The sequence below is a fragment of the Triticum dicoccoides genome, chromosome 5B, assembly GCF_002162155.2.
Source record: "Triticum dicoccoides isolate Atlit2015 ecotype Zavitan chromosome 5B, WEW_v2.0, whole genome shotgun sequence".
NCBI classification, from domain to species: Eukaryota; Viridiplantae; Streptophyta; class Magnoliopsida; order Poales; family Poaceae; genus Triticum; species Triticum dicoccoides.
The window spans coordinates 319,275,710-319,295,555 of record NC_041389.1 but is presented as its reverse complement, the minus strand read 5'-3'; the positions used below and the strand labels follow the sequence as shown (position 1 = coordinate 319,295,555).

Sequence of the window (19,846 nt, the reverse complement as noted above, 5' to 3'; positions counted from 1 at the left end):
TGGGAAGCGGCGGAGACAGGTGGCGGCACGGGGTTGGTCCGGGGTGGCGGCGTGATGACGTGTCGGCCCCGGATTGGTCCGGGCGACGTGGCTGCGGGGCGGCGGACGCGTCCGGACAGCGGCGGACATGTCCGGCGGCGCGGGGAGGAGTTTGGCTAGGGTTTGGACTGCGCGAAAAATCCGGGAGGAGCACATATTTATAGGTAGAGGGAGCTAGGAGAGTCCAAATGAGGAGCGGTTTTCGTCCACACGATCGTGATCGAACGATCGAGAGCATGGAGGGAAGTTTGCTGGGTTTTGGGCCACTTTGGAGGGGGTGTTGGGCTGCAACACAAAGAGGGCTTTTACGGTTACCCGGTTAACCGTTGGAGTATTAAACGGACTCCAAATGGCACGAAACTTGACAGGCGGTCTACTGGTGCTATACCAAGGCCGCTTGGCGAACCTCGGGCCATTCCGAGAACGTTTAACACCCGCACATGAAAAGAGGCAAAAGGGGGCGCCGGAGGACATAGGAGTGCCGGATTGCAAAACGGACAACGGGGAAAAAGCTCGGATGCAAGAAACGAACACGTATGCAAAATAAGATGCACATGATGACATGATAAAATGCAACACGCAAGCAAATGACATGACAAGGACGGCGAATAACTGGCGGACACCTGGTGCAACGAATCCGGGGCGTTACACTAACGACCATTAGTTTTCTGGCAGATGGGCTAGCCTTTGTCGGAAAATGAATTCAAATGGCCAAATCGCACGACCACTACAATCTGAAACCAACCATCCCCAAAAGCGATTGTTTTGTTTTGAAAAAAGTTCCAATAATGGTAGTAGTAATCTTAAACCCTCATGTGTTTTTTGTTTGTAATTTACTCAAAATATAAGTTGTATGCTATACAAATTATATTGTTGAATTATTATGCGAATGAAGTCTCCTATTATATTATTTTTGTGGTATATGTAATTTACATTTTATTAGGTAATGTACCTAATTTCAGGTAATTAACCCACCATCCACATTTAAGTGAGAAAATAAACTTTTTTAACTGTTTTACAGAAACCCCCATCCCTTTTCTAGTGAACTAGCAAGATGTCCGTGCGTTGCACGGAACATGAAGACGCATTTGTATGAGTATTTTATCTTGTGGGAGAAAAGGATGAACGAGGGAAGGCCGTATCTGCAAATGTGGAGAGGAGTGCGGGTAAATTGTCATAATTTCCTTCCTATCCGTTAGATATAGATCGGACGTCCTATATTGCAGGATGACAGACACACTATCATCACCAACTCTGTTTTTTATAAGAGTAGAGATAACTCACACTCCATCATTAAGTGACACAAAGTGAATTATTTTTGTGTTTTAGCGTAAACCCTTGCCATTTCTATAATTAACGTGCAGTCCTAAAACAAATAATATTTTTTTAAATACCCATATCTTTTAAACCGCAACTCTAATTTTAACATGTTATGTATGAATTTTGATTAGAAAAATATATAATATGAATATGATGTTATTTTAGCTGTTAAATATTTTAAAAATGCTATTTAGGATGCAACCTTAATCAATAGCGCACGATCTATCTTTCTTTCGTACCAACACCAACCAGGATTGCAATAAACACCTCATCAAAGTCAAATTGAAGACGAAACAAACCGTTAATAACAATAGATGTACGCATCGACAAAATCTTGCATGAGAAAAAAACAGATTTCTCATCTTATGTTGAGAAAGAGACGGCTCGACAAGACCTATTGGGGTATAAGGGTCGGGTGATATTTTCTTCTTTTCTTGCAATGCACGGACTTTTTTGCTAGTAAATTCACCCAAAATACGATGGTACGAGGAATATGTTATGGCCTAATGAGTAGTAGCTTGTTTGTGACTTGCACGGGACGCATCGGAGTTTCGTTAATCTAATCTCAGCCATTAAACGTTGAATCGAACGGCCCGTATCAGGGCTTGCCTGCTCCGCTTCGCTGCTCCCATCCGTGCTCCCGCCCATCCAGCGGTCCTTCTATTTTTGCCTCCATAACAATTTTCTCTCGACTAAAAAGATCGCTGTCAAAACTCAGGGAACACCGCAAAGGCGCGCACTGACGGAGCAGCTGCTGATGCACAATTTGGAGGTGAGCACGTCCAGTTCATGCCCATCAGCATCCAGTCCCGAGCAGAGCAGCTAGCAGCACCAACGTGCAATGCCACCTCCGTCCCATTACTTGAGCTTGACGTTCTCATAGCCAGTTCGACGCCCCCGCCTCGAAACACATCACATAGTAACATCGCCACGCCAAGTGAGTCTGGTCGAGGTGTTGACAAACAGCTGGATGCCAACCCGCTAGCCGATCAGCAACGACATCAAGGAACAGGCAAAAGGAGAAGCTGTCCGACATCAAGGAACAGCCGAGGAGCGACAAGGAGAAGCCGTCCGGGCGAGCATACACCTAGTACAGCCACAATGAAGAACAATTGAAGGAGCGGTTTCCCATCAACCGGCGTGGCCAAGGTAGACGCACGGATGTTGGCGAAGCAATTCAATTCCTCCAAGTTCGCCGGCGGCAGCGTTGCGGCCATGCCTTGGAAACACGCCGGGGCTGGAAGAAGGAGACGCATGCTTGATGAAAGCCCGCCATTCTCCATGCGCAGATCTCCGCTGAGGCCTCGCCGGCTTGAGGGAGGGGAAAGTACAGATCGATTTCTTGATTTTAGATGGATTTGTTTTTGTCAAGAAAAAATTAAGTGGGGCCAGCAACATGAGGGCCGTTGGATGCATACGGGAGCACGGATGGGAGCAGCCGAGCGGAGCAGGCAAGCCCCGTCCGTGCGCCGCCCCCTGAAAACCAATCCCTGCGGTCTGCGGCGCCAAGCTTTCCCCCCACCACAAGGAAACTACCATCTCAATTTAATAAACTCCCACAGCTTTGAGGCGGCGAGAAGCAGAGCCGGAGGAGGAGGCCACAGCTTTGAGGCGGCGAGAAGCAGAGCCGGAGGAGGAGGAGGGGAATCGGAGAAGATGGTTATTCTCGTGGTAGCGACGGCGTCGGACCCGGCGTCCATCGGCCCCGCCGCCGCGTTCCTGGCCATGCCTGGCTGGTCCCCCGGCCCGCCCATCCCCGTGAGGAAGCTCTTCCTATCACCCATTAATCTAACCCCTTTTAGTTTCGAGCACATTCGACTGTACACGCTCTTCTTGTTAATCTGTATGCATCAATCGCAAGATTAACTTCGCCATTGAGTAAAGATGATTAGTAGCGACCAAGTGCGGTGCCGGTTAGGGTTGGCGCAGTGCCTACTACTAAATCGGAACGGAGGGAGTACTTAGAAATAGAACAATAGTTGCGACTGTGAAGCAGGAAGCTTGTTCGATGAGAAAAATCCCTGCCTCACGATTTGCTTAGTGAAGGCCAGAATTTCGCTCTTTGTTTGTCACTGAAAAACCTCCATGTGGGGATAGATGTCATCCTAGAATGCGTGCAGTAAAATTATTCTGACTGTATTCTTCATCATTATTTTGGTTAGATTCGTCTTGAAGAATAGATTCAACCTATACTCTCTAGGTTTTGATATATTAAATAGAAATTTGTTGCCAAAGCTGTGTTATGGAGATTATTTCGGTGTCTGGAATGACACTTGTGACTGGAGGCATGACTGCGGTTGCTGGCAACATAGTGGCAGTGGCTGCAATCTGGGAGTAACAAGCTAACTGCTTATTAGGTGCGTTGTTGCTAGAATTTTACCCACGGGTATACCCTAGTAAATTGCATACCCCATTCTGATCTCAGTTAAAGTTACCTGCAATTTTTATCCTTATTTTATTTATTCGTAAGGTATCCGACAATGTGTTTTGTGGCATAGTTCCCAACTAACTGGTGCTGATATTTGTTTTTAGGAGGGGATGGAGAGCTTTACAAATGGGAATGTTAGGTTATTGAAGCATGAACGCAGCATTGTTGCAGAGGATGATCTTGACCGTCGGTGGCAGGAAGCCACTGGAGAGGCTGTTTCCGAGGTCATATTCCTCAGTAAACACACTGCAGTCTCCAACCGCCCTGCACTCACTGTCCATCCAATCGGTTGGTTCTGCATTCATCTGTCTGTATCTTGTTTAATGCACAAGTGCAATCAAACCTCGATATGTCATGTGTAAAATCCTATTAAATACATAAATATGATACCATATACAAATTGTTAGTACATTCGAAAGTTACTGCACTTATTCTTCTTGCATACAGGCAGTTAATTATATTATATATTTTTCCTGATTTCCCTGTATACTGTGAGCCTGCAATTGTTTGGTTTCATGGTTTGTGAGCAATGTCCATGCTTTTCAACCCACATGCATACAGGCATGTCTATTACTAATTAGTGGTTCCTTCTTACCACAATCATTGTTTTATAATTGATGGTTTGCTCATTCTTGTGAATCTACTTCTGAAGGTGTGCCACATCTGAGGGAGGATGAGACCCCCCCTCAAGGTGGGAGGCCTGGATGGGCAGCGGTGCCAAACCCTCGAATTGGCCCATGGTTCCGGTTGATGCAAAAGGTTGCTGCAGACCAAGGTCTTGTTCCAGAGTTTGAGGTACGTTGCTTCCTTGATGCCTTTTCTATTTCAGAATCAACTGATTTTAATACTGATTGCTTTTGAAGATTACACTTGAAGCTACTCACCATGGACCACTTACCAGTACACCCACGATGTTTGTTGAGATAGGTACACATTTATATCCATCCTTAGTTCCTTACATTTTTTGTGCATTCTTTTGGATAAACTCATACAAGCTATCTTTTATCGCTTAGCGCAGCCAAAGGATAAGTTGTTTGTTATTTAAGAATTATTACACATTAATTCAGGGACAAATGCCTATTTAACGTATGATATGTAGGGTTGGACTCTCCTCTACCGTTTCTTTCACAAAACAAACAAACACGAACTATAATGAGGATACCTCAGTATCTCTGTTGAAGCATTTAGTCTACAAATGCCAACAATCATTTATATTATTATTTGAACTTTTGGATCTTAAAAGTCCAAATGATAGATAATTTATTATTTGGACTATAATTTTATCATATCAAAAGATTCACACTTGTGCAACCCAAGCAGCCAGATAACCCACCTCTGTAAAACATCCTGCATTCGACATGAAAACCAATGAATCAAATAATCAACTCCTCCAAAGGATGCTGCACAGAAAAACTGGCTGATCGAGATGCAATAAAGTGGTTACATTGGGTTCATATGAATTTTCTGATATAAAAGCAGCAGATGGCCACTCGTGCAGTTGATTTACATATAAATGCAAAACAAGCAAGTCTAGGCTATTGTCAATGAGTATGTTGTACCAGAATAGCTAATGTGAATGTTTTTGTATGTCAGGAAGTACACAAGAATACTGGGGTAGACAAGATGCTGCGCAGGCCATTGCTCTAGTTGAGTCTCTCTCTCTCTCTCTCTCTCTCTCTCTCTCTCTCGTCATGTACTTTGTTCCTTCTTGTGGATTTGCAAGAGAACCCGAAGGGTTTTGTTGTTCGAACTGCAAGATCTCATGCCATCCTCCCTCCCCCCTCCAGAAAAAGATCATAATGCATGTACAGGTTGAAATTAGTACAGTAAAGCATGGACACTTATTGGCGCATTGCCCATATTCAATACCTTTCAGCTAAAATGTCAAGCTTTCACCCTTTTTCTTGAGTGTCAAACTTTCTTTTGTTTTAATTATGCATAGTACCTGTTGGAGTAGTACCAATTAGGCAATACCCAATGTGCAGAACTTTGTTTTAATTGTCACCATAAGTCCTAATGTGGTAGAATTAGGTAAGAACTTGCAAAAAATGCACTCTTATCACTGTGTAAAGTAACCGCGGGCTCATAAGTCTCTAAATATTAATCAAATGTACATTTGACGACTTATTTGTTTCAAAAGTAAAAACAAACATAGGAAAACATGAAACTGAGCTCTCCAATCATTTCAGGTTCTATGGAAAGGTCTTGGTCTTGAGGAAGGAAATGCTGTTGGAACTTGGCTGGGGTATGTTGACATATTCTTTTCTCTTTATGGAGTCTAACAATGAGGTGGTTGGATGGCTGGTTAGAATCTTTGCAGTGATTTATTATGTTTTATGGGGGTGAGCAGTGATTTAATTAAGAATTCTAACAGGAACTTTAAACCGCTCTGGGAATCAGGATGATTGGAATTTAACAACTCGAATTCAAGATTGTGCGAATAAAATGTTAGATCATCTGCAACGATGTATTAGTCAAAAGATTTATGACTTAACAATCTTCTATACTCCCTGCATCACTAAATATAGGTTTTCCTTAAATGCATGCAGTCAAGCACTTAATTTTTGCCATCAGTATGTAAAAATGTTACTTCTCGACAGACCAGGACATAGATGGATCAGTGTTATGATAAACGAAAAATAATTTCACTTTCAATATATTATGCTTCGCAAATTAAATTTTCTTTTGAACTGAAAACTGTAGGAGAGGTCCAGACACTAAAAGTTTGAAATTACAAGTCACAAACATTGGTCCTTTAGCAGTATGTGCCACAATTCAGTTGACATTGGTTTGTGAAACCTGTATCATTCTGCATTGGCATAATTAAGTTCTATTATGCTCTTGCATACCAGGGCTGCATCTTTTCACTGTCATACTTTACTTGTTTGGTATTTGAAATGGCGACCTTCCTTTTTTTGTTTCAAGTATTCATTCATTACTTTTGCTCTTCTTAAGGCTCCAAACCTCATTTCTGGTTATGCAGGAGTGGTGAGAAGGTTCTACTAGGTATCGGTGGTGGTCACTACGCCCCTCGTCATACGGATATTGTCATGTAAGCCCTGAGGTGAAATTATTATTGCAGCAGTTTCTAACGACGCATTGCCGCCCCTCGAATTCTGGACTTATAATGCTTATTGTAGTTGTAATGATTCAGTATAAAAGTGTATGACCTAAGCCAACCCACTTTGTTACAGATAGATGATTGGCTGTTTCTTTTCATGCTCATGTTGTGTAGTGAAGTTGCTCCCTGATATTGATCACGAATCATGATGATATTATCTGAGGGAACATCCATGAGATTCACCTTAGGTCACCATCTCCTTGTCTTTGATCTAATAACCGCATTTTGTGATTCTTTCCTTCTTAAACCTGGAACACATAGAGAGATGAAGGGGGAGAGGTAATACATGTGGTTCCACCTGTCACAGCAGTATAAGATAAATTCACCAATAGTACAACCAAATATACTCCCTCCGTCCCAAAATTCTTGTCTTGAATTTGTCTAGATACGGATGTATCTATTCACATTTTAATGTTAGATACATCCGTATCTAGATAAATCTAAGACAAGAATTTTGGGACGGAGGGAGTACCATACATGGATCTTGAAGCAAAATATGTGGCCTTTATGAAGTGCTCTAATGCCAGTGTGCCAAAATGCATTCTTGAACATCTTATAACTTGTTTGTAACATGATTATGTAGTTATTAGTTTAAATCTTATTATCATACAAAGCATACCATTGAAATGGTAACCATACTAGAAAAAAACAGTTTGTTCTGTACTGTTTGATCGGTTCTGACTTTTACCTAACTGCCGATAAATTCCTGATATCTCTTATGCTGAAGTGAATGTGTATGCAGCCCTATTCCTAAGAGACTACTCTTTCCGAGCAATGTGTTCTCAGTTTATGTATATACTTATTTAGTGAGGAGCAAACTGGCAGAGACGTGAGCATTCCATTCATGCTTGAACAATATTAGTAGTCTGATATTGTTTACATCCTCAATTTTTATCAGCAAAGATGGTGTCTGGGTGGGTCATCTCCTGTCTGGTTACTCTTTGCCAATGGACGCTCCGCCTCAAGTAAATGGAAAGAGTTCTGGTGAGGTTGGTAGTATGTGGAAGCATTCCATCAAAGTTTCGTATGAAGCCACAAAGGCAGGATTTCCTGGTGGTGAAGTTATAGCACATCTTGATCAGAAGTAAGTAGCATAACCAGTTTCTTCTGGGACACCTTGTAAAAAAGACTGCATAATTGTAGTAGCAGTTTCATAAACTGGGTTAATTAGCAGCAACCAACCCACCTTAAGGTGAAAACAAGCTTGTTTCGGTTCCCAAACAGCAAAATCTCAAATAATCTTTCTTGCAAATAGGTCGTATTGGAACTCTCGTGATCTTTCAATGTTGCTCAGTGTGGTTCCTGTGCACTGCATGCCATCACAATCTATGAAATGAATATTCAATACTTTTTGTGGCATTTGGTTTTATTCGATGTATATGGTTAAATCATTTATTAACCTAACTATAACCTCCATATAATTCAAATCTCTGACTAGTTCAAGCACCTAAGACCTTGTACAATGCTAGGTGCTTAGAAAAATAAACCGAGTTTTTTCTGAAGCATCGGTGCCTATTTCTACAAGGGAGACGCCTAATTAAGCGTCTGCCCTGTATAAAATAAGTACCGGTGCTTAAGGAAAGCCTGGTTTATTTCTCCAAGCACCTTGCATTGTACAAGGCCTAAATATTACGCTAGTTGAATCTTGAATGGGCATGATAAGCTTTCCTTAATATCTTATATGTTCTTTTGGTTCATACTAGTTTGTACTGTTTGGCAAGAGTCTCCTAAGATCAATGTCCATTGAACATTGTCGAGTGTCACTCTTGGCAGCAGTAATAGTTGTGATCACGTTTTTCATTTTCCCTCTTCTTTTCTGCTGGGCGGTCCACATTTATCTTGAAGTTCAACATTAACAGCTAATTTTTTCTGCAACTACTTGATAACTTCTGTCCATGACCATCTCATCATAATCATATAATGTTTCATTGGGAGGCATTTTGCCCAAATCTGTTATTGTATAGCTTTGAACACAATGAAAATTCTGCTTCAAAGGTTCATTTCTTACTTGAATGCAAGCCTATTTAGTGTAGGGCTCATTTGGATGGCGACAGCGACGAACATTTGCTAATGCTTTTTTGTTTTTGCTAATGCTACCTTGATCGTGTTGTGGTCTGATGTTTTTGGTGCTTGCTTTGCAGGAGCTTCAAGGGGTGGCAAAAGAACGCTATCACGAGCTATTTGCAGGAGCAAAATATCAGGATAGGGAAACCCAATGATTTCCTCTGCACAAAAACTTGACTGCGCCCACAAGGCAAGTCGTCGAAGTGACTTCACCCTCCCTAGGGCTTGGCACATGCAAATTGAGTAAATATAGAGCACTGTATTTTGATAATCCGATTTCAAGATGTAGAGTACTCCCTCCCCGTTCGTCTTAGAAGGCCTCTCTTGTGCCAAAAGAGAAAAAAACAGGAATATACTACTCCCTCCGTCCGGAAATACTTGTCCTAAAAATGGATGTATCTAGACTTATTTTAATTATAGATACATCCATTTGATCCATTTCGAGGACAAGTATTTTCGGACGGAGGGAGTACGAGAGAGACATATCTTAAGGGCACGTTTGTCTGCCAGACTACGCGTGCTTGTGGTTCCAAGAGTTGGCAGGCAAATGGGGCTATCATTATCCGTATTCTTTTTCTATTGACTCACTAGATGATGGTTGAGACTTTACAAAAAGAAAATGGTTGAGACTGGTACGCGTACGTTCCAGCTGGTTAGAGCATGCCAATCAATCCCGGTCACACAAAGGAGCCGTCAGAGTTCAACTGCTAATTAGTCCTCACACGGCAAGCCACCCAGAGGCGTGGGCAAGCTAACACGCTGCCATCTCAACACGTTTGGACGTACGTGTGCTAATCACCCTTATTCATGGACGAGCTGCTGCCTGTGGGGTCGATTTGGGTTCATGTAATCATGCCAGGTACAGGTAATCATGTCAGGGCTCAAATTGGGTACATTAGCAGTTACTACCTCCGTTCGGGTTTATTGGTCCCCATTGTATTCCGTGCCAAATTTTGACCATAGATTAAACTAATAAAATATTCGCGCATGTCATCAAACATTATATTTTTGAAAACTATGTTCAAATACGAATCCAAGGAGGTAATTTTTCTCGACATGCATTAACATTTTGTTAGTTAAATTTTTAGTCAAAATTTGGCACAAACTACAAAGGGGACCTATAAACCAGGATGGAGGTAGTACACGTTAACTTGGGTAAAATTGTGGACACAATTTTGATATATATTTTTTAAAGAAAAGGCGAGAGCCCGACTTTATAAATAAAGCCACCAGGCAGAGTCACAATCATCACAAGGCACGACATAAGTTTAACAGAAACGACTAAGAAGTATGGGTACAAGGCATCCAGCCTATCATGGCGCGCAGGCCAGCCAAACGAGGAGCCAAACCACTAAGAAACCGTCCTCCTAGAGCGCCGCAGCAGAGAAGAAGCCGTAGATTTCATTTTGGATAGCATATCGTCGAAAGCCTCTAGGTCCCCATCCTTAGTCAATGATCTCCACTGGTGCAAAAAGACATTGGTTTTAAATAAGCAACTGACAGGGTTAGCCGGGAAAATGTGTTCAATAGTGAACTTGTTCCTAGTAGTCCATAGCGACCAACAGATCGCCGCCCAGCCCACCATGAAAACCCGCTTAGACCGGCCTGCTAGAGAATTAATACAATGCCGAAGCTCCTCAAAGGAGGAAGGGTTCCAATTAACCCGAAGCCAAAGTCTAATGCAACTCCAAATGAATTTAGCCAAAGAGCACTGGAAAAAGATATGCTCGGTATTCTCCAGGGCACCGCACAACTGGCAACTGTTAGAGCCCGGCCCGTTCCTCTTCTTAATCTGGTCAGCCGCTGGAAGTTTGCGACGAAGAGCTTGCCAGAGAAAGACTTTAATCTTAGGAGGGATGCGGGCAAACCAAACGTAGTTAAACTTGTCCGTGTGAGCACCAGCGATAAGTTTCGAATACGCTGACTTAACCAAAAAACGCCCCGAAGAGGAGTGGGGCCAAATAACGGAGTCCTCTTCCTCCGAGAGCAGGGGGAAGCAGGCAGTAAGGCGTTGCCAGTCTTCCAACTCCACAGGGGAAAGAGAACGCCGGAAATCTAAAACCCAACCCTGAGCCGAGAGCTCAAAGATAGAGATCTCAGGATCAGCACAAAACGAAAACAGAGTCGGGTGGGCCACCGCAAGCATGGTGTCCCCGACCCACCAGTCTAACCAAAAACGAGTGGACTTACCGTCTCGAACTACGAACTTCACAAGGGACCGTAAAATCGGTCTAATACTAACAAGCTGACGCCAGAATTGAGAGCCACCAGAAGAGGGAGCGAACATAGGGCTCGAGGAGGGGAAGTATTTAGCTTTGAGAAGGTTAAGCCAAGCAGGGCGATCATCGAGGAACATAATCTTCCACCACCATTTTAACAACAGGCATTTATTCATGATTCTGGTATTAATGATGCCAAGACCCCCCATGTTCTTAGGTCTGCAAATGAGATCCCACTTAACCATCCTATATTTGCGTTTATTATCGGAAGAATTCCAGAAAAAGACACCTCTGTGCTTATCGAAGCCCGAGTGAGTCCCTTCGGACAGAAGATAAAAGCCCATTAGAAACATCGGGGGAGAGGAAAGGCAAGAGTTGGTAAGGGCTACCTTGCCCGCCTGAGAATTATAACGGCCTCGCCACGGCAAACTCTATTGCCAACTTTAGTCACAACCGATGCAAAATCTTTGACCAAAAGCTTAAGAGGGGAGATGGGTAAGCCCAAATATTTGAGAGGAAAGGATCCAAGAGAGCAGTTCAAAAGGTGGGCCACCCGCTGCGCTTCCGGGATAGAAACCCCAGTGACAATAACCTCGCTCTTGGAGAAGTTGATTTTAAGGCCCAACAGAGCTTCAAAGCAGAGAAGAAGAAATTACAGATTCATGATGGAGTGATCATTAAGTTCAACCATAATGATGGTGTCGTCCGCATATTGTAAGTGAGAGATGCCATTAGGAATGAGGTGAGAGCTAACAGGCGAAATGTGGCCAGCAGCCGCAGCACGAGACAAAATGTGAGAGAGAGCATCGGCCACAAAATTAAAAAGCAAGGGAGACGTCGGATCTCCTTGTCTCAAACCCCTACCATTCGCAAAGAAATTACTGGTTTGGCCATTGACAGCCACCGCCGTATGTCCCCCAATGACAGGTTGCATCAGACGGTGAACCACCGAACCATCAAAGCCCTTGGCCATTAAAACTTGGCGAAGAAAGATCCAGCTCACCGAGTCATACGCCTTTTCAAAATCAAGCTTTAGGACCACAGCCTTGGTGTTCTTACTACGAAGGTCATGAATTAACTCGTGTAAGCAAAGCACCCCGTCCAAGATGAATCTCCCCTTAATGAACGCGGATTGGAAGGGACTAATGACCCGATGAGCGATCGGAGAAACCCTAGTGTCCATACCCTTGGCAGGGATCTTAGCAAAATTGTTAATCAAAGGAATGGGCCTAAATTGGGAGATCAAGTCAGCACCTTTGACTTTAGGGATGAGGGTAAGAACTGCGTAGTTAAGTCTCGAGATGTCAACAGTCCCCAACCAGAAACCTTGAGTAATAGCCATGATTAGGCCTTTTAGCTGAGGCCAGAACTGCCGGAAAAAAGGAATGGAAAAGCCGTCAGGGCCTGAAGCCGCATTAGAATTGGCAGAACGAATCGTCTCGAAAACTTCCTCTTCCGTGGGAGGGATCAGCAGGTTTTCATTATCAGCGTTCGAAAGTTGATCAAGAGGAGACCAGAATGACGCAGCCAGCTTAAAGCCTAGCTCAGGTTTAGCCGCTAGAAGGTTAGAGAAGAAAAAAACCACATGTCGCATAATCACCGAAGGGTCAGATACCCTGACACCGTCTATAGTAAGGCTATCAATAATGCATCTCCGCCGTCTACCCTTAGCAATAGCAAAGAAGTAGGATGTGGGCAAGTCACCCTTTAAGGTCCAGTTGATAGTTCCATGCTGTTTCCAATACACTTCCTCCTGCCTATGAATGCCCAACAGCGCCTCTTCTAAACCATACCGAGTTTGCCATTCATCCGAGGACAACCCGGCATTATCTGCGCGTTCGTCCAGAACGCCAATTTGAGCCACCAACCTAGCTTTGTCACGCCTTGACTCAGCGTAGTGGTTTTTGGACCGACCTTTAAGGAATCTACGAAGGAAATAGGAGCATTGGTGCCAGTCATCCATCGGGCCAAAAGAACGGCGAGTAGAAGAAAGGAAAGTCAAAATCCTTTGAGCCACCAACTCATTGAAGCCCTCCACTTGTAGCCAGGAAGCATCAAACTGAAACCTCGGGAAACCCACTGGGCGCGTTCCATCATCTAGAATCAGGGGGTGTGATCAGAGCCAACACAAGCAAGGGCTCTAAGACTGACACGGGGAAAAAAAGAATCCCACATAGGACAGACAAAAACTCTATCGAGAACAAAGCGGATGGGGGGAGTTTGGTGATTAGACCAAGTGAAACAGGCTCCGACCCTAGGAATCTCACGAATAGCCGTGTCCCTAATGAAAGCATTGAAAGCATCAGCCAGAGGCCAAGAGAAGTTAGACGAGCTCTTGTCAGAAGGGAAACGAAGCAGATTAAAATCGCCCCCGATCAACAGGGAAAGCTGGCAAGATTCAATTTTAATACTAAGCTCATCCAAAAAAGCATAAGTCCTCGCGTGGTCAGCCGGACCATATACCACCATGATTTCCAGTAAGGAATTGAGAGATCGAATAGAAACCACCGTGCTAGCCCAGAAAATGCCATGGTCAAAAGTCACAAAATCAAAAGTATCTTTTTTGGAACCAAGCAGAAAACCACCCAAGTGACCAACTGAGGCCACAAAGTTCCAATGAAATCTGTCTATCCCAGCAATGGCCGATAATTCGCTCGCGAAAAAGGAAGATTTGAAAGTCTCGACAAGGCCAATAAATTCTACATTCTCAGATCGAACCAAATCTTTAAGTTGGTCTCTGCGCCCCCTAGCGCAAAAACCTCTTACGTTCCAGAATAAGGCCTTCATCTATAAGACAAGTTTTTAATACGGAGACTCGACCTGCTCGGCGCCATGCAGGATTTTGAATGCTTCCCTGCCCCACGTTTAGAAGCCACCGGGGGAGCTTGACTCCTGTCATCTCCACCCTCGTCCCCATCGGCCACAACCAGTGGGGCACCTGAGCCCACCCCAGCCTCCTTGGCTTTCGCAATATCAGCCTGGGCAATTTCATTCGCCCTAATAATACCAAGAATAGACGAGGGAGATCTCAAGCTAGAGTCTAAGCAAATACCCACATCATCTAAAAATTTTAGCAAATGATCATCAGATTGAGAAGGGAGAACTAAACACACAGGAGAGGGAACCGTGGGGAGGGAGGGGGAGGGGGCTGGGGACGAACCTGAAGGGGGCAGATCCCGAGCCGCAGCACGCCGAGCAGCCCGATCGACCACCCGCTCACCACAGTTGGAGACACGGCCGCTCTTGCGTGCCGTGGAAGCAGCGAGCGCACGGGCACAAGGCGAGCACGACTAGGGGAAGCCGCAGCAGAGGACGGGCCCGAAGCCGTTCCCAGATCAGCATCAAGCCTACGGCAGAGCCCATCCGCGGACTGCCTAGAGTCACCAGAAGCACGGCTCTTGGCGGAGAATTTCTTGACAGAGGATTTCTTCTTCTTCTTGGACGCAGCGGGGCCAGCCGGGGGGAGATCTTCAATGCCAGACAAGGAGGGAGAAGCGGGACGGGCAGGGAGATTGGAGCACACTGCCGAGAAAGGCGTGCCCTTAGCCCCACCAGAGGCCGCATCCCCGCCACCCAGATCAGGCACCGAGTCCTGGGCCCCCTTGCCAGCAGGCGCATTCTCCTTTAACATATCCTGATCTTCGGGAGAGAGACCATCCCACTCCGACTGGGTGAATCGAGGGTCGGACCCATGCATGGAATCGTCAGGGCATCCGTCCCCATCTTTGCTCTTGTCGCCATTGCCCGAGGCCGGGGGCGGGGGAGGAGGAGGAGGCGACACCGGATCCGAGGCCCCCTCCACCCGCACCCAGAGCCGGAAGCCACCAGCCGCAGGGAAGACGTCAATGGCGCCATGGATGCACAGAGGGTCAACACACCAGACCCGAAGCCGAGCCGGCCCCAGGATCGCCAGAGAATCTTGGTCCACTTCAATAGGTTTCCCGATGAGAACCCCGAAAGCCATAAGGAACGCCGTGGTGCGCATGTTAGGAGGAACATCTTCAACCAGCACCCACACATCAGACAGAGAAGAGATCGCCTTGGACCCGTTAGAGGCAGCTTTGACCGATACCACAAGTTGATTCAGAGGTAGCGTGAAGCTAGTGCAAGAGGAAATCATATGGAGGCTCTCTTTGGAAGGAAAAGTCGCGGCAAAATCAAACTCGGAAAGCTGACGAATCTGCCAATCCCAACCACCCTCATCCCACAACTTAAGTTCATCAAGAAGGGTCTGGGAGGAGATGCGTTTAGCCTGGACGAAGATAATGCCAACATTGGATAGCGATGGGATAGGGGCTGCCTCCGGGATCCCCCTATCTAAAGCAAAGAAAGAACACCCAGGGAGACCGGTGCCATAGTGAACAAAAGCGGGAGGCTTGACGCGATTATGATAGTCCACCATTAGGTGACTGTCTTCCCTGCAAATGAGGCAGAAAGGAGGATTTTCACACCGCGATTGGAAATGGTCGGGGCGGTGACACGCAAAACAGGTGAGGATGGGGTTGGAGACTTGGGATTAGGGAGGGATGCGACCAAAACCGCGAGGAGGAGGAGGAAGGATACCGTCCCCAAGCGCAGCAGGCCTAGATCCGGCGCCCCGCCCAGCAGCGGGACCGACAGGACGGCGAACTGGGGCCCCCGACGCGCCACGGGGAAAGAAGCGGGACGGCCCACCCCCAGCCACCACCGGAGCCCGCAGTGGAGCGCCGCCCCGGGGAGCAGCACCCACCGGAGGAGCCGCCTGGGATGGCCCTGACGAGCCCTCCCTACTGGCCGCCGCCGCCAGCTCCCAGGGGTTGGCCGCAGCCGAAGGAGCACCGAACACCGGGGGGGAGAGGCACCGACGGGCCCGATCCAGAGGCGCGGGGAGACGCGCCAGCCGCCGCCGCCGCCGACCCCGCCTCCGGGGCGAGCGAGGCCTGAAGCTTCGCGCGAAGAGCCGCCTCGTACTCCAGATCCGCGGCCGCCTCGTTGGAGCCATCGCGCCGCCGCTTCTGCCCGAAGACCGCCTCACTGGAGGAAGCACGAGAACGGTCCATCGCCGCCACCGCCGCAAAGGAGAGGGAGAGGGGAGGGGGGAGGAGTAGATCTGGCGAAGCGCCGAATGGGAAGACGGTGTCGAGACAGATCTGAGGAGGAGGCAGGAAACCCTAGAAATGGGGGAACCGCACCCCTCCGCACCCATAAGTACCCTGACCGAGCTAGGCCCGACTCGATACAAGGCCTTACTGGAGGGGTGGGCTGGACCTGGGCCGCCCGCGGCCCAGGAACCAAAGAAGGAAGGGGGGATCAGAAAAGGATGCCAGAGCCAACACCGAGACTGGCCCACCAGGCCCAGCAGCACCCACCGGGGCTCGCGCCACAGGCGGGGGAACCGGCACCACCCCCGATCCCAGATCTAGGGTTGGCACCAGCGCCGACGCCGCCGGAGCGACGGAGATCGCACCCGAGGGCGAGCAAGCAAGGGGACCCGCCGGGGAGCAAGAAGCCGACGCCGGCGCAGCCCCATCCACCCCAACGGACATCAGCGGGGCCGCAAAAGGGGACCAGCACGAAGCACGCCAACGACCACGCGAAACGCGGCGCCACCCATCCACCTCCACGGCAGGCCAGACGGGCCGCCCCCGCCCCCCGGGCGCGAACTTACGCCGGCGACCCGCCGCCGCAGCCACAGGGGAAGAGCGCACCGGGACCGGGCAGGGTGGGGGAGAAGGAGCCTCAGACTCCGACCCGGAGCCATCCGAATCAAGTGCCCAGAACTTATTAGCCCGGAGAGGGGCGATGTGGCCAGAGCGAGAAGGGGAGACCAGAGAGCAGAGGGGAGCGGCGCGCGACGCCGGAGCGGATCCTAGAGGAGTCCGCGGAGGGGAGGGAGGAGGGGAGGACGCACGGGGCAGGGGCGCCGCCGGGACGGAGCCAGAAGCAGGCGTCGCCACGAGGGGGTGGGGGAGAGGGGGGGAAAGGAGAGCCATTTGCGCCAATGACAATTTTGATATATACTAATGTGAAGATCAATCTGGTGGCACGGTATCAATGTATGCTCACATACACTCATTCCTATGAATGCACGCAGGTACTACATGTTACCCATACGAGCACCTTTGAGATGTTGAACGGATACAACATCTTAAGATTGACGAAATCATCACAAATGCCTTGTAGTTGAAGAGAACGTGGTGGACTGGTTTCACCATAATAGCCTCAGTTCACGAATACCTTTTCCTTGGCCTTTCCAATATTAAATCTTTTAACTGAAGTGTAATTAATAACTTAACCATATTTGCTAGTTCCAAGTAGTACCCCTCTCTAGAAAAGGCATCCAACCATCGACCAGTAGTCTTAAGTAAATCATAGGTGAGCTGCCGAGCCTCTTGTCATGCGCAAGTTTGAGGAGTGTGAGAGAGCAGGAGAGAGGCATAGAGGCATTGAAATTCCTCCATGTGACACGGGGAAACCATAGCCATCGCCGCCGAAGGCCCCTCCTCCGCCCCCCTACCCCTGCATTGTCGCCGCCAGAGGGCCTGCTAGCCAAGTCGTACTGTGCTCGGGGATGGTGGTGTTGCCCCCTTCTTCCAAGATTGACGTGTCACGGGGCGCTCCAGCTGTTGCATCCTACCCTGCCGGTCATCACCCGCGGGCGTCGTTTTCCTTCTTGGAGGCGCTACCATGGCTTTTATCTGTGCCCCCTCTTCGAGCACCAAGGAAAACACTTGGTCCAGTTCTCCGGGTTGGATGGCGGCGGAGTCACGACGTTGATCCCCTTCTTGAAGGCGCTATCTTGCTCGCTTGTGGCATCCCCAGTGTTGGCTTTGGAGAGTTTTTTTTTGAAACAAGGCAAAAGATTTGCCATTTTCATTAATTAAGAAGAAGGTTTAGACATAAGCCGCAAAGCGGAAAAAGGAAAAGGTCTACTCTCGCGACATAAGTAGGCTCAAATGCTTGGCTCCAGCAAGCGCCCAGAGGCGGGCTTCCTCCTTGATTCTGCTGACGACGATCGTTGTTGGAGCGGCCATGTTGCAAAAAATTCTTGCATTTCGTTCTTTCCAAATTTCCCATGAAACTAGTGTTGGGGATCGTAGCAGAAATTCAAAATTTTCCTACGTGTCACCAAGATCTATCTATGGAGAGACCAGCTACGAGTAGAAGGAGAGTGCATCTACATACCCTTGTAGATCGCTAAGCGGAAGCGTTCAAGTGAACGGGGTTGATGGAGTCGTACTCGTCGTGATTCAAATCACCGATGATCAAGTGCCGAACGGACGGCACCTCCGCGTTCAACACACGTACAGCCCGGTGACGTCTCCCACGCCTTGATCCAGCAAGGAGAGAGGGAGAGGTTGGGGAAGACTCCATCCAGCAGCAGCACAACGGCGTGATGGTGGTGGAGGAGCGTGGCAATCCCGCAGGGCTTCGCCAAGCACCACGGGAGAGGAGAAGAACTTGGGAGAGAGGGAGGGGCTGCACCAAAGGCATAAGGTGTGTTTGGGAGGCCCTCCTACCCCACTATATATAGGGATCCCAAGGGGGGGGTGCGCCAGCCCCTAGGAGATCCAATCTCCAAGGGGGCGGCGTCCAGGGGAGGAGTCCTCCCCCCCCCCCAAGGCACCTAGGAGGTGCCTTCCCCTGCTGGGACTCTTCCTTTAGGGTTTCCCCAGGCGCATGGGCCTCTTGGGGCTGGTGCCCTTGGCCCATGTAGGCCAAGGCGCATCCCCTACAGCCCATGTGGCCCCCCGGGGCAGGTGGCCCCACCCGGTGGGCCCCCGGGACCCTTCCGGTGGTCCCGGTACAATACCGATGACCCCGAAACTTGTCCCGATGGCCGAAACAGGACTTCCTATATATAAATCTTTACCTCCGGACCATTCCGGAACTCCTCGTGACGTCCGGGATCTAATCCGGGACTCCGAACAACATTCGGTAACCACATACAAGCTTCCTTTATAACCCTAGCGTCACCGAACCTTAAGTGTGTAGACCCTACGGGTTCGGGAGACATGTAGACATGACCGAGACGTTCTCTGGTCAATAACCAACAGCGGGATCTGGATACCCATGATGGCTCCCACATGTTCCACGATGATCTCATCGGATGAACCACGATGTCAAGGACTTAATCAATCCCGTATTCAATTCCCTTTGTCTATCGGTATGTTACTTGCCCGAGATTCGATCGTCGGTATCCAATACCTTGTTCAATCTCGTTACCGGCAAGTCACTTTACTCGTTCCGTAACACATCATCCCGTGATCAACTCCTTGGTCACATTGCGCATATGATGATGTCCTACCGAGTGGGCCCAGAGATACCTCTCCGTTTACACGGAGTGACAAATCCCAGTCTCGATCCGCATAAAACAATAGACACTTTCGGAGATACCTGTAGTGCACCTTTATAGTCACCCAGTTACGTTGTGACGTTTGATACACCCAAAGCACTCCTACGGTATCCAGGAGTTACACGATCTCATGGTCAAAGGAAGAGATACTTGACATTGGCAAAGCTCTAGCAAACGAACTACACGATCTTTGTGCTATGCTTAGGATTGGGTCTTGTCCATCACATCATTCTCCTAATGATGTGATCCCGTTATCAATGACATCCAATGTCCATAGCCAGGAAACCATGACTATCTGTTGATCACAACGAGCTAGTCAA

General features: G+C 47.8%; 1 protein-coding gene across 2 annotated transcripts; it reads left to right on the top strand.

The window, feature by feature from the left end:
• Positions 1-2,272: 2,272 nt before the first annotated feature.
• Positions 2,273-9,574, top strand: LOC119308669 (D-aminoacyl-tRNA deacylase-like). Of its 2 annotated transcripts, none has more exons than XM_037584796.1 (9): positions 2,273-3,117; positions 3,892-4,075; positions 4,440-4,582; positions 4,651-4,714; positions 5,381-5,433; positions 5,977-6,032; positions 6,771-6,839; positions 7,807-7,992; positions 9,050-9,574. In XM_037584796.1, exons 1-9 carry the CDS (start codon positions 2,521-2,523, stop codon positions 9,147-9,149), a joined length of 1,452 nt encoding a protein of 483 aa, XP_037440693.1. In that variant the 5' UTR covers positions 2,273-2,520; the 3' UTR covers positions 9,150-9,574. The 2 variants fall into 2 exon arrangements, with proteins under 2 accessions (XP_037440693.1, XP_037440694.1); XM_037584797.1 differs by lacking the exon at positions 2,273-3,117 and adding an exon at positions 3,152-3,716.
• The last annotated feature ends 10,272 nt before the right edge of the window (positions 9,575-19,846 follow it).

Coding starts and splice junctions, on each gene's coding strand:
- LOC119308669 (XM_037584796.1), top strand. CDS start 2,521: ATGTTGGCGAAGCAATTCAATTCCTCCAAGTTCGCCGGCGGCAGCGTT. Junction 4,076..4,439: donor ACTCACTGTCCATCCAATCG/GTTGGTTCTGCA, acceptor CTACTTCTGAAG/GTGTGCCACATCTGAGGGAG. Junction 6,840..7,806: donor CGTCATACGGATATTGTCAT/GTAAGCCCTGAG, acceptor AATTTTTATCAG/CAAAGATGGTGTCTGGGTGG.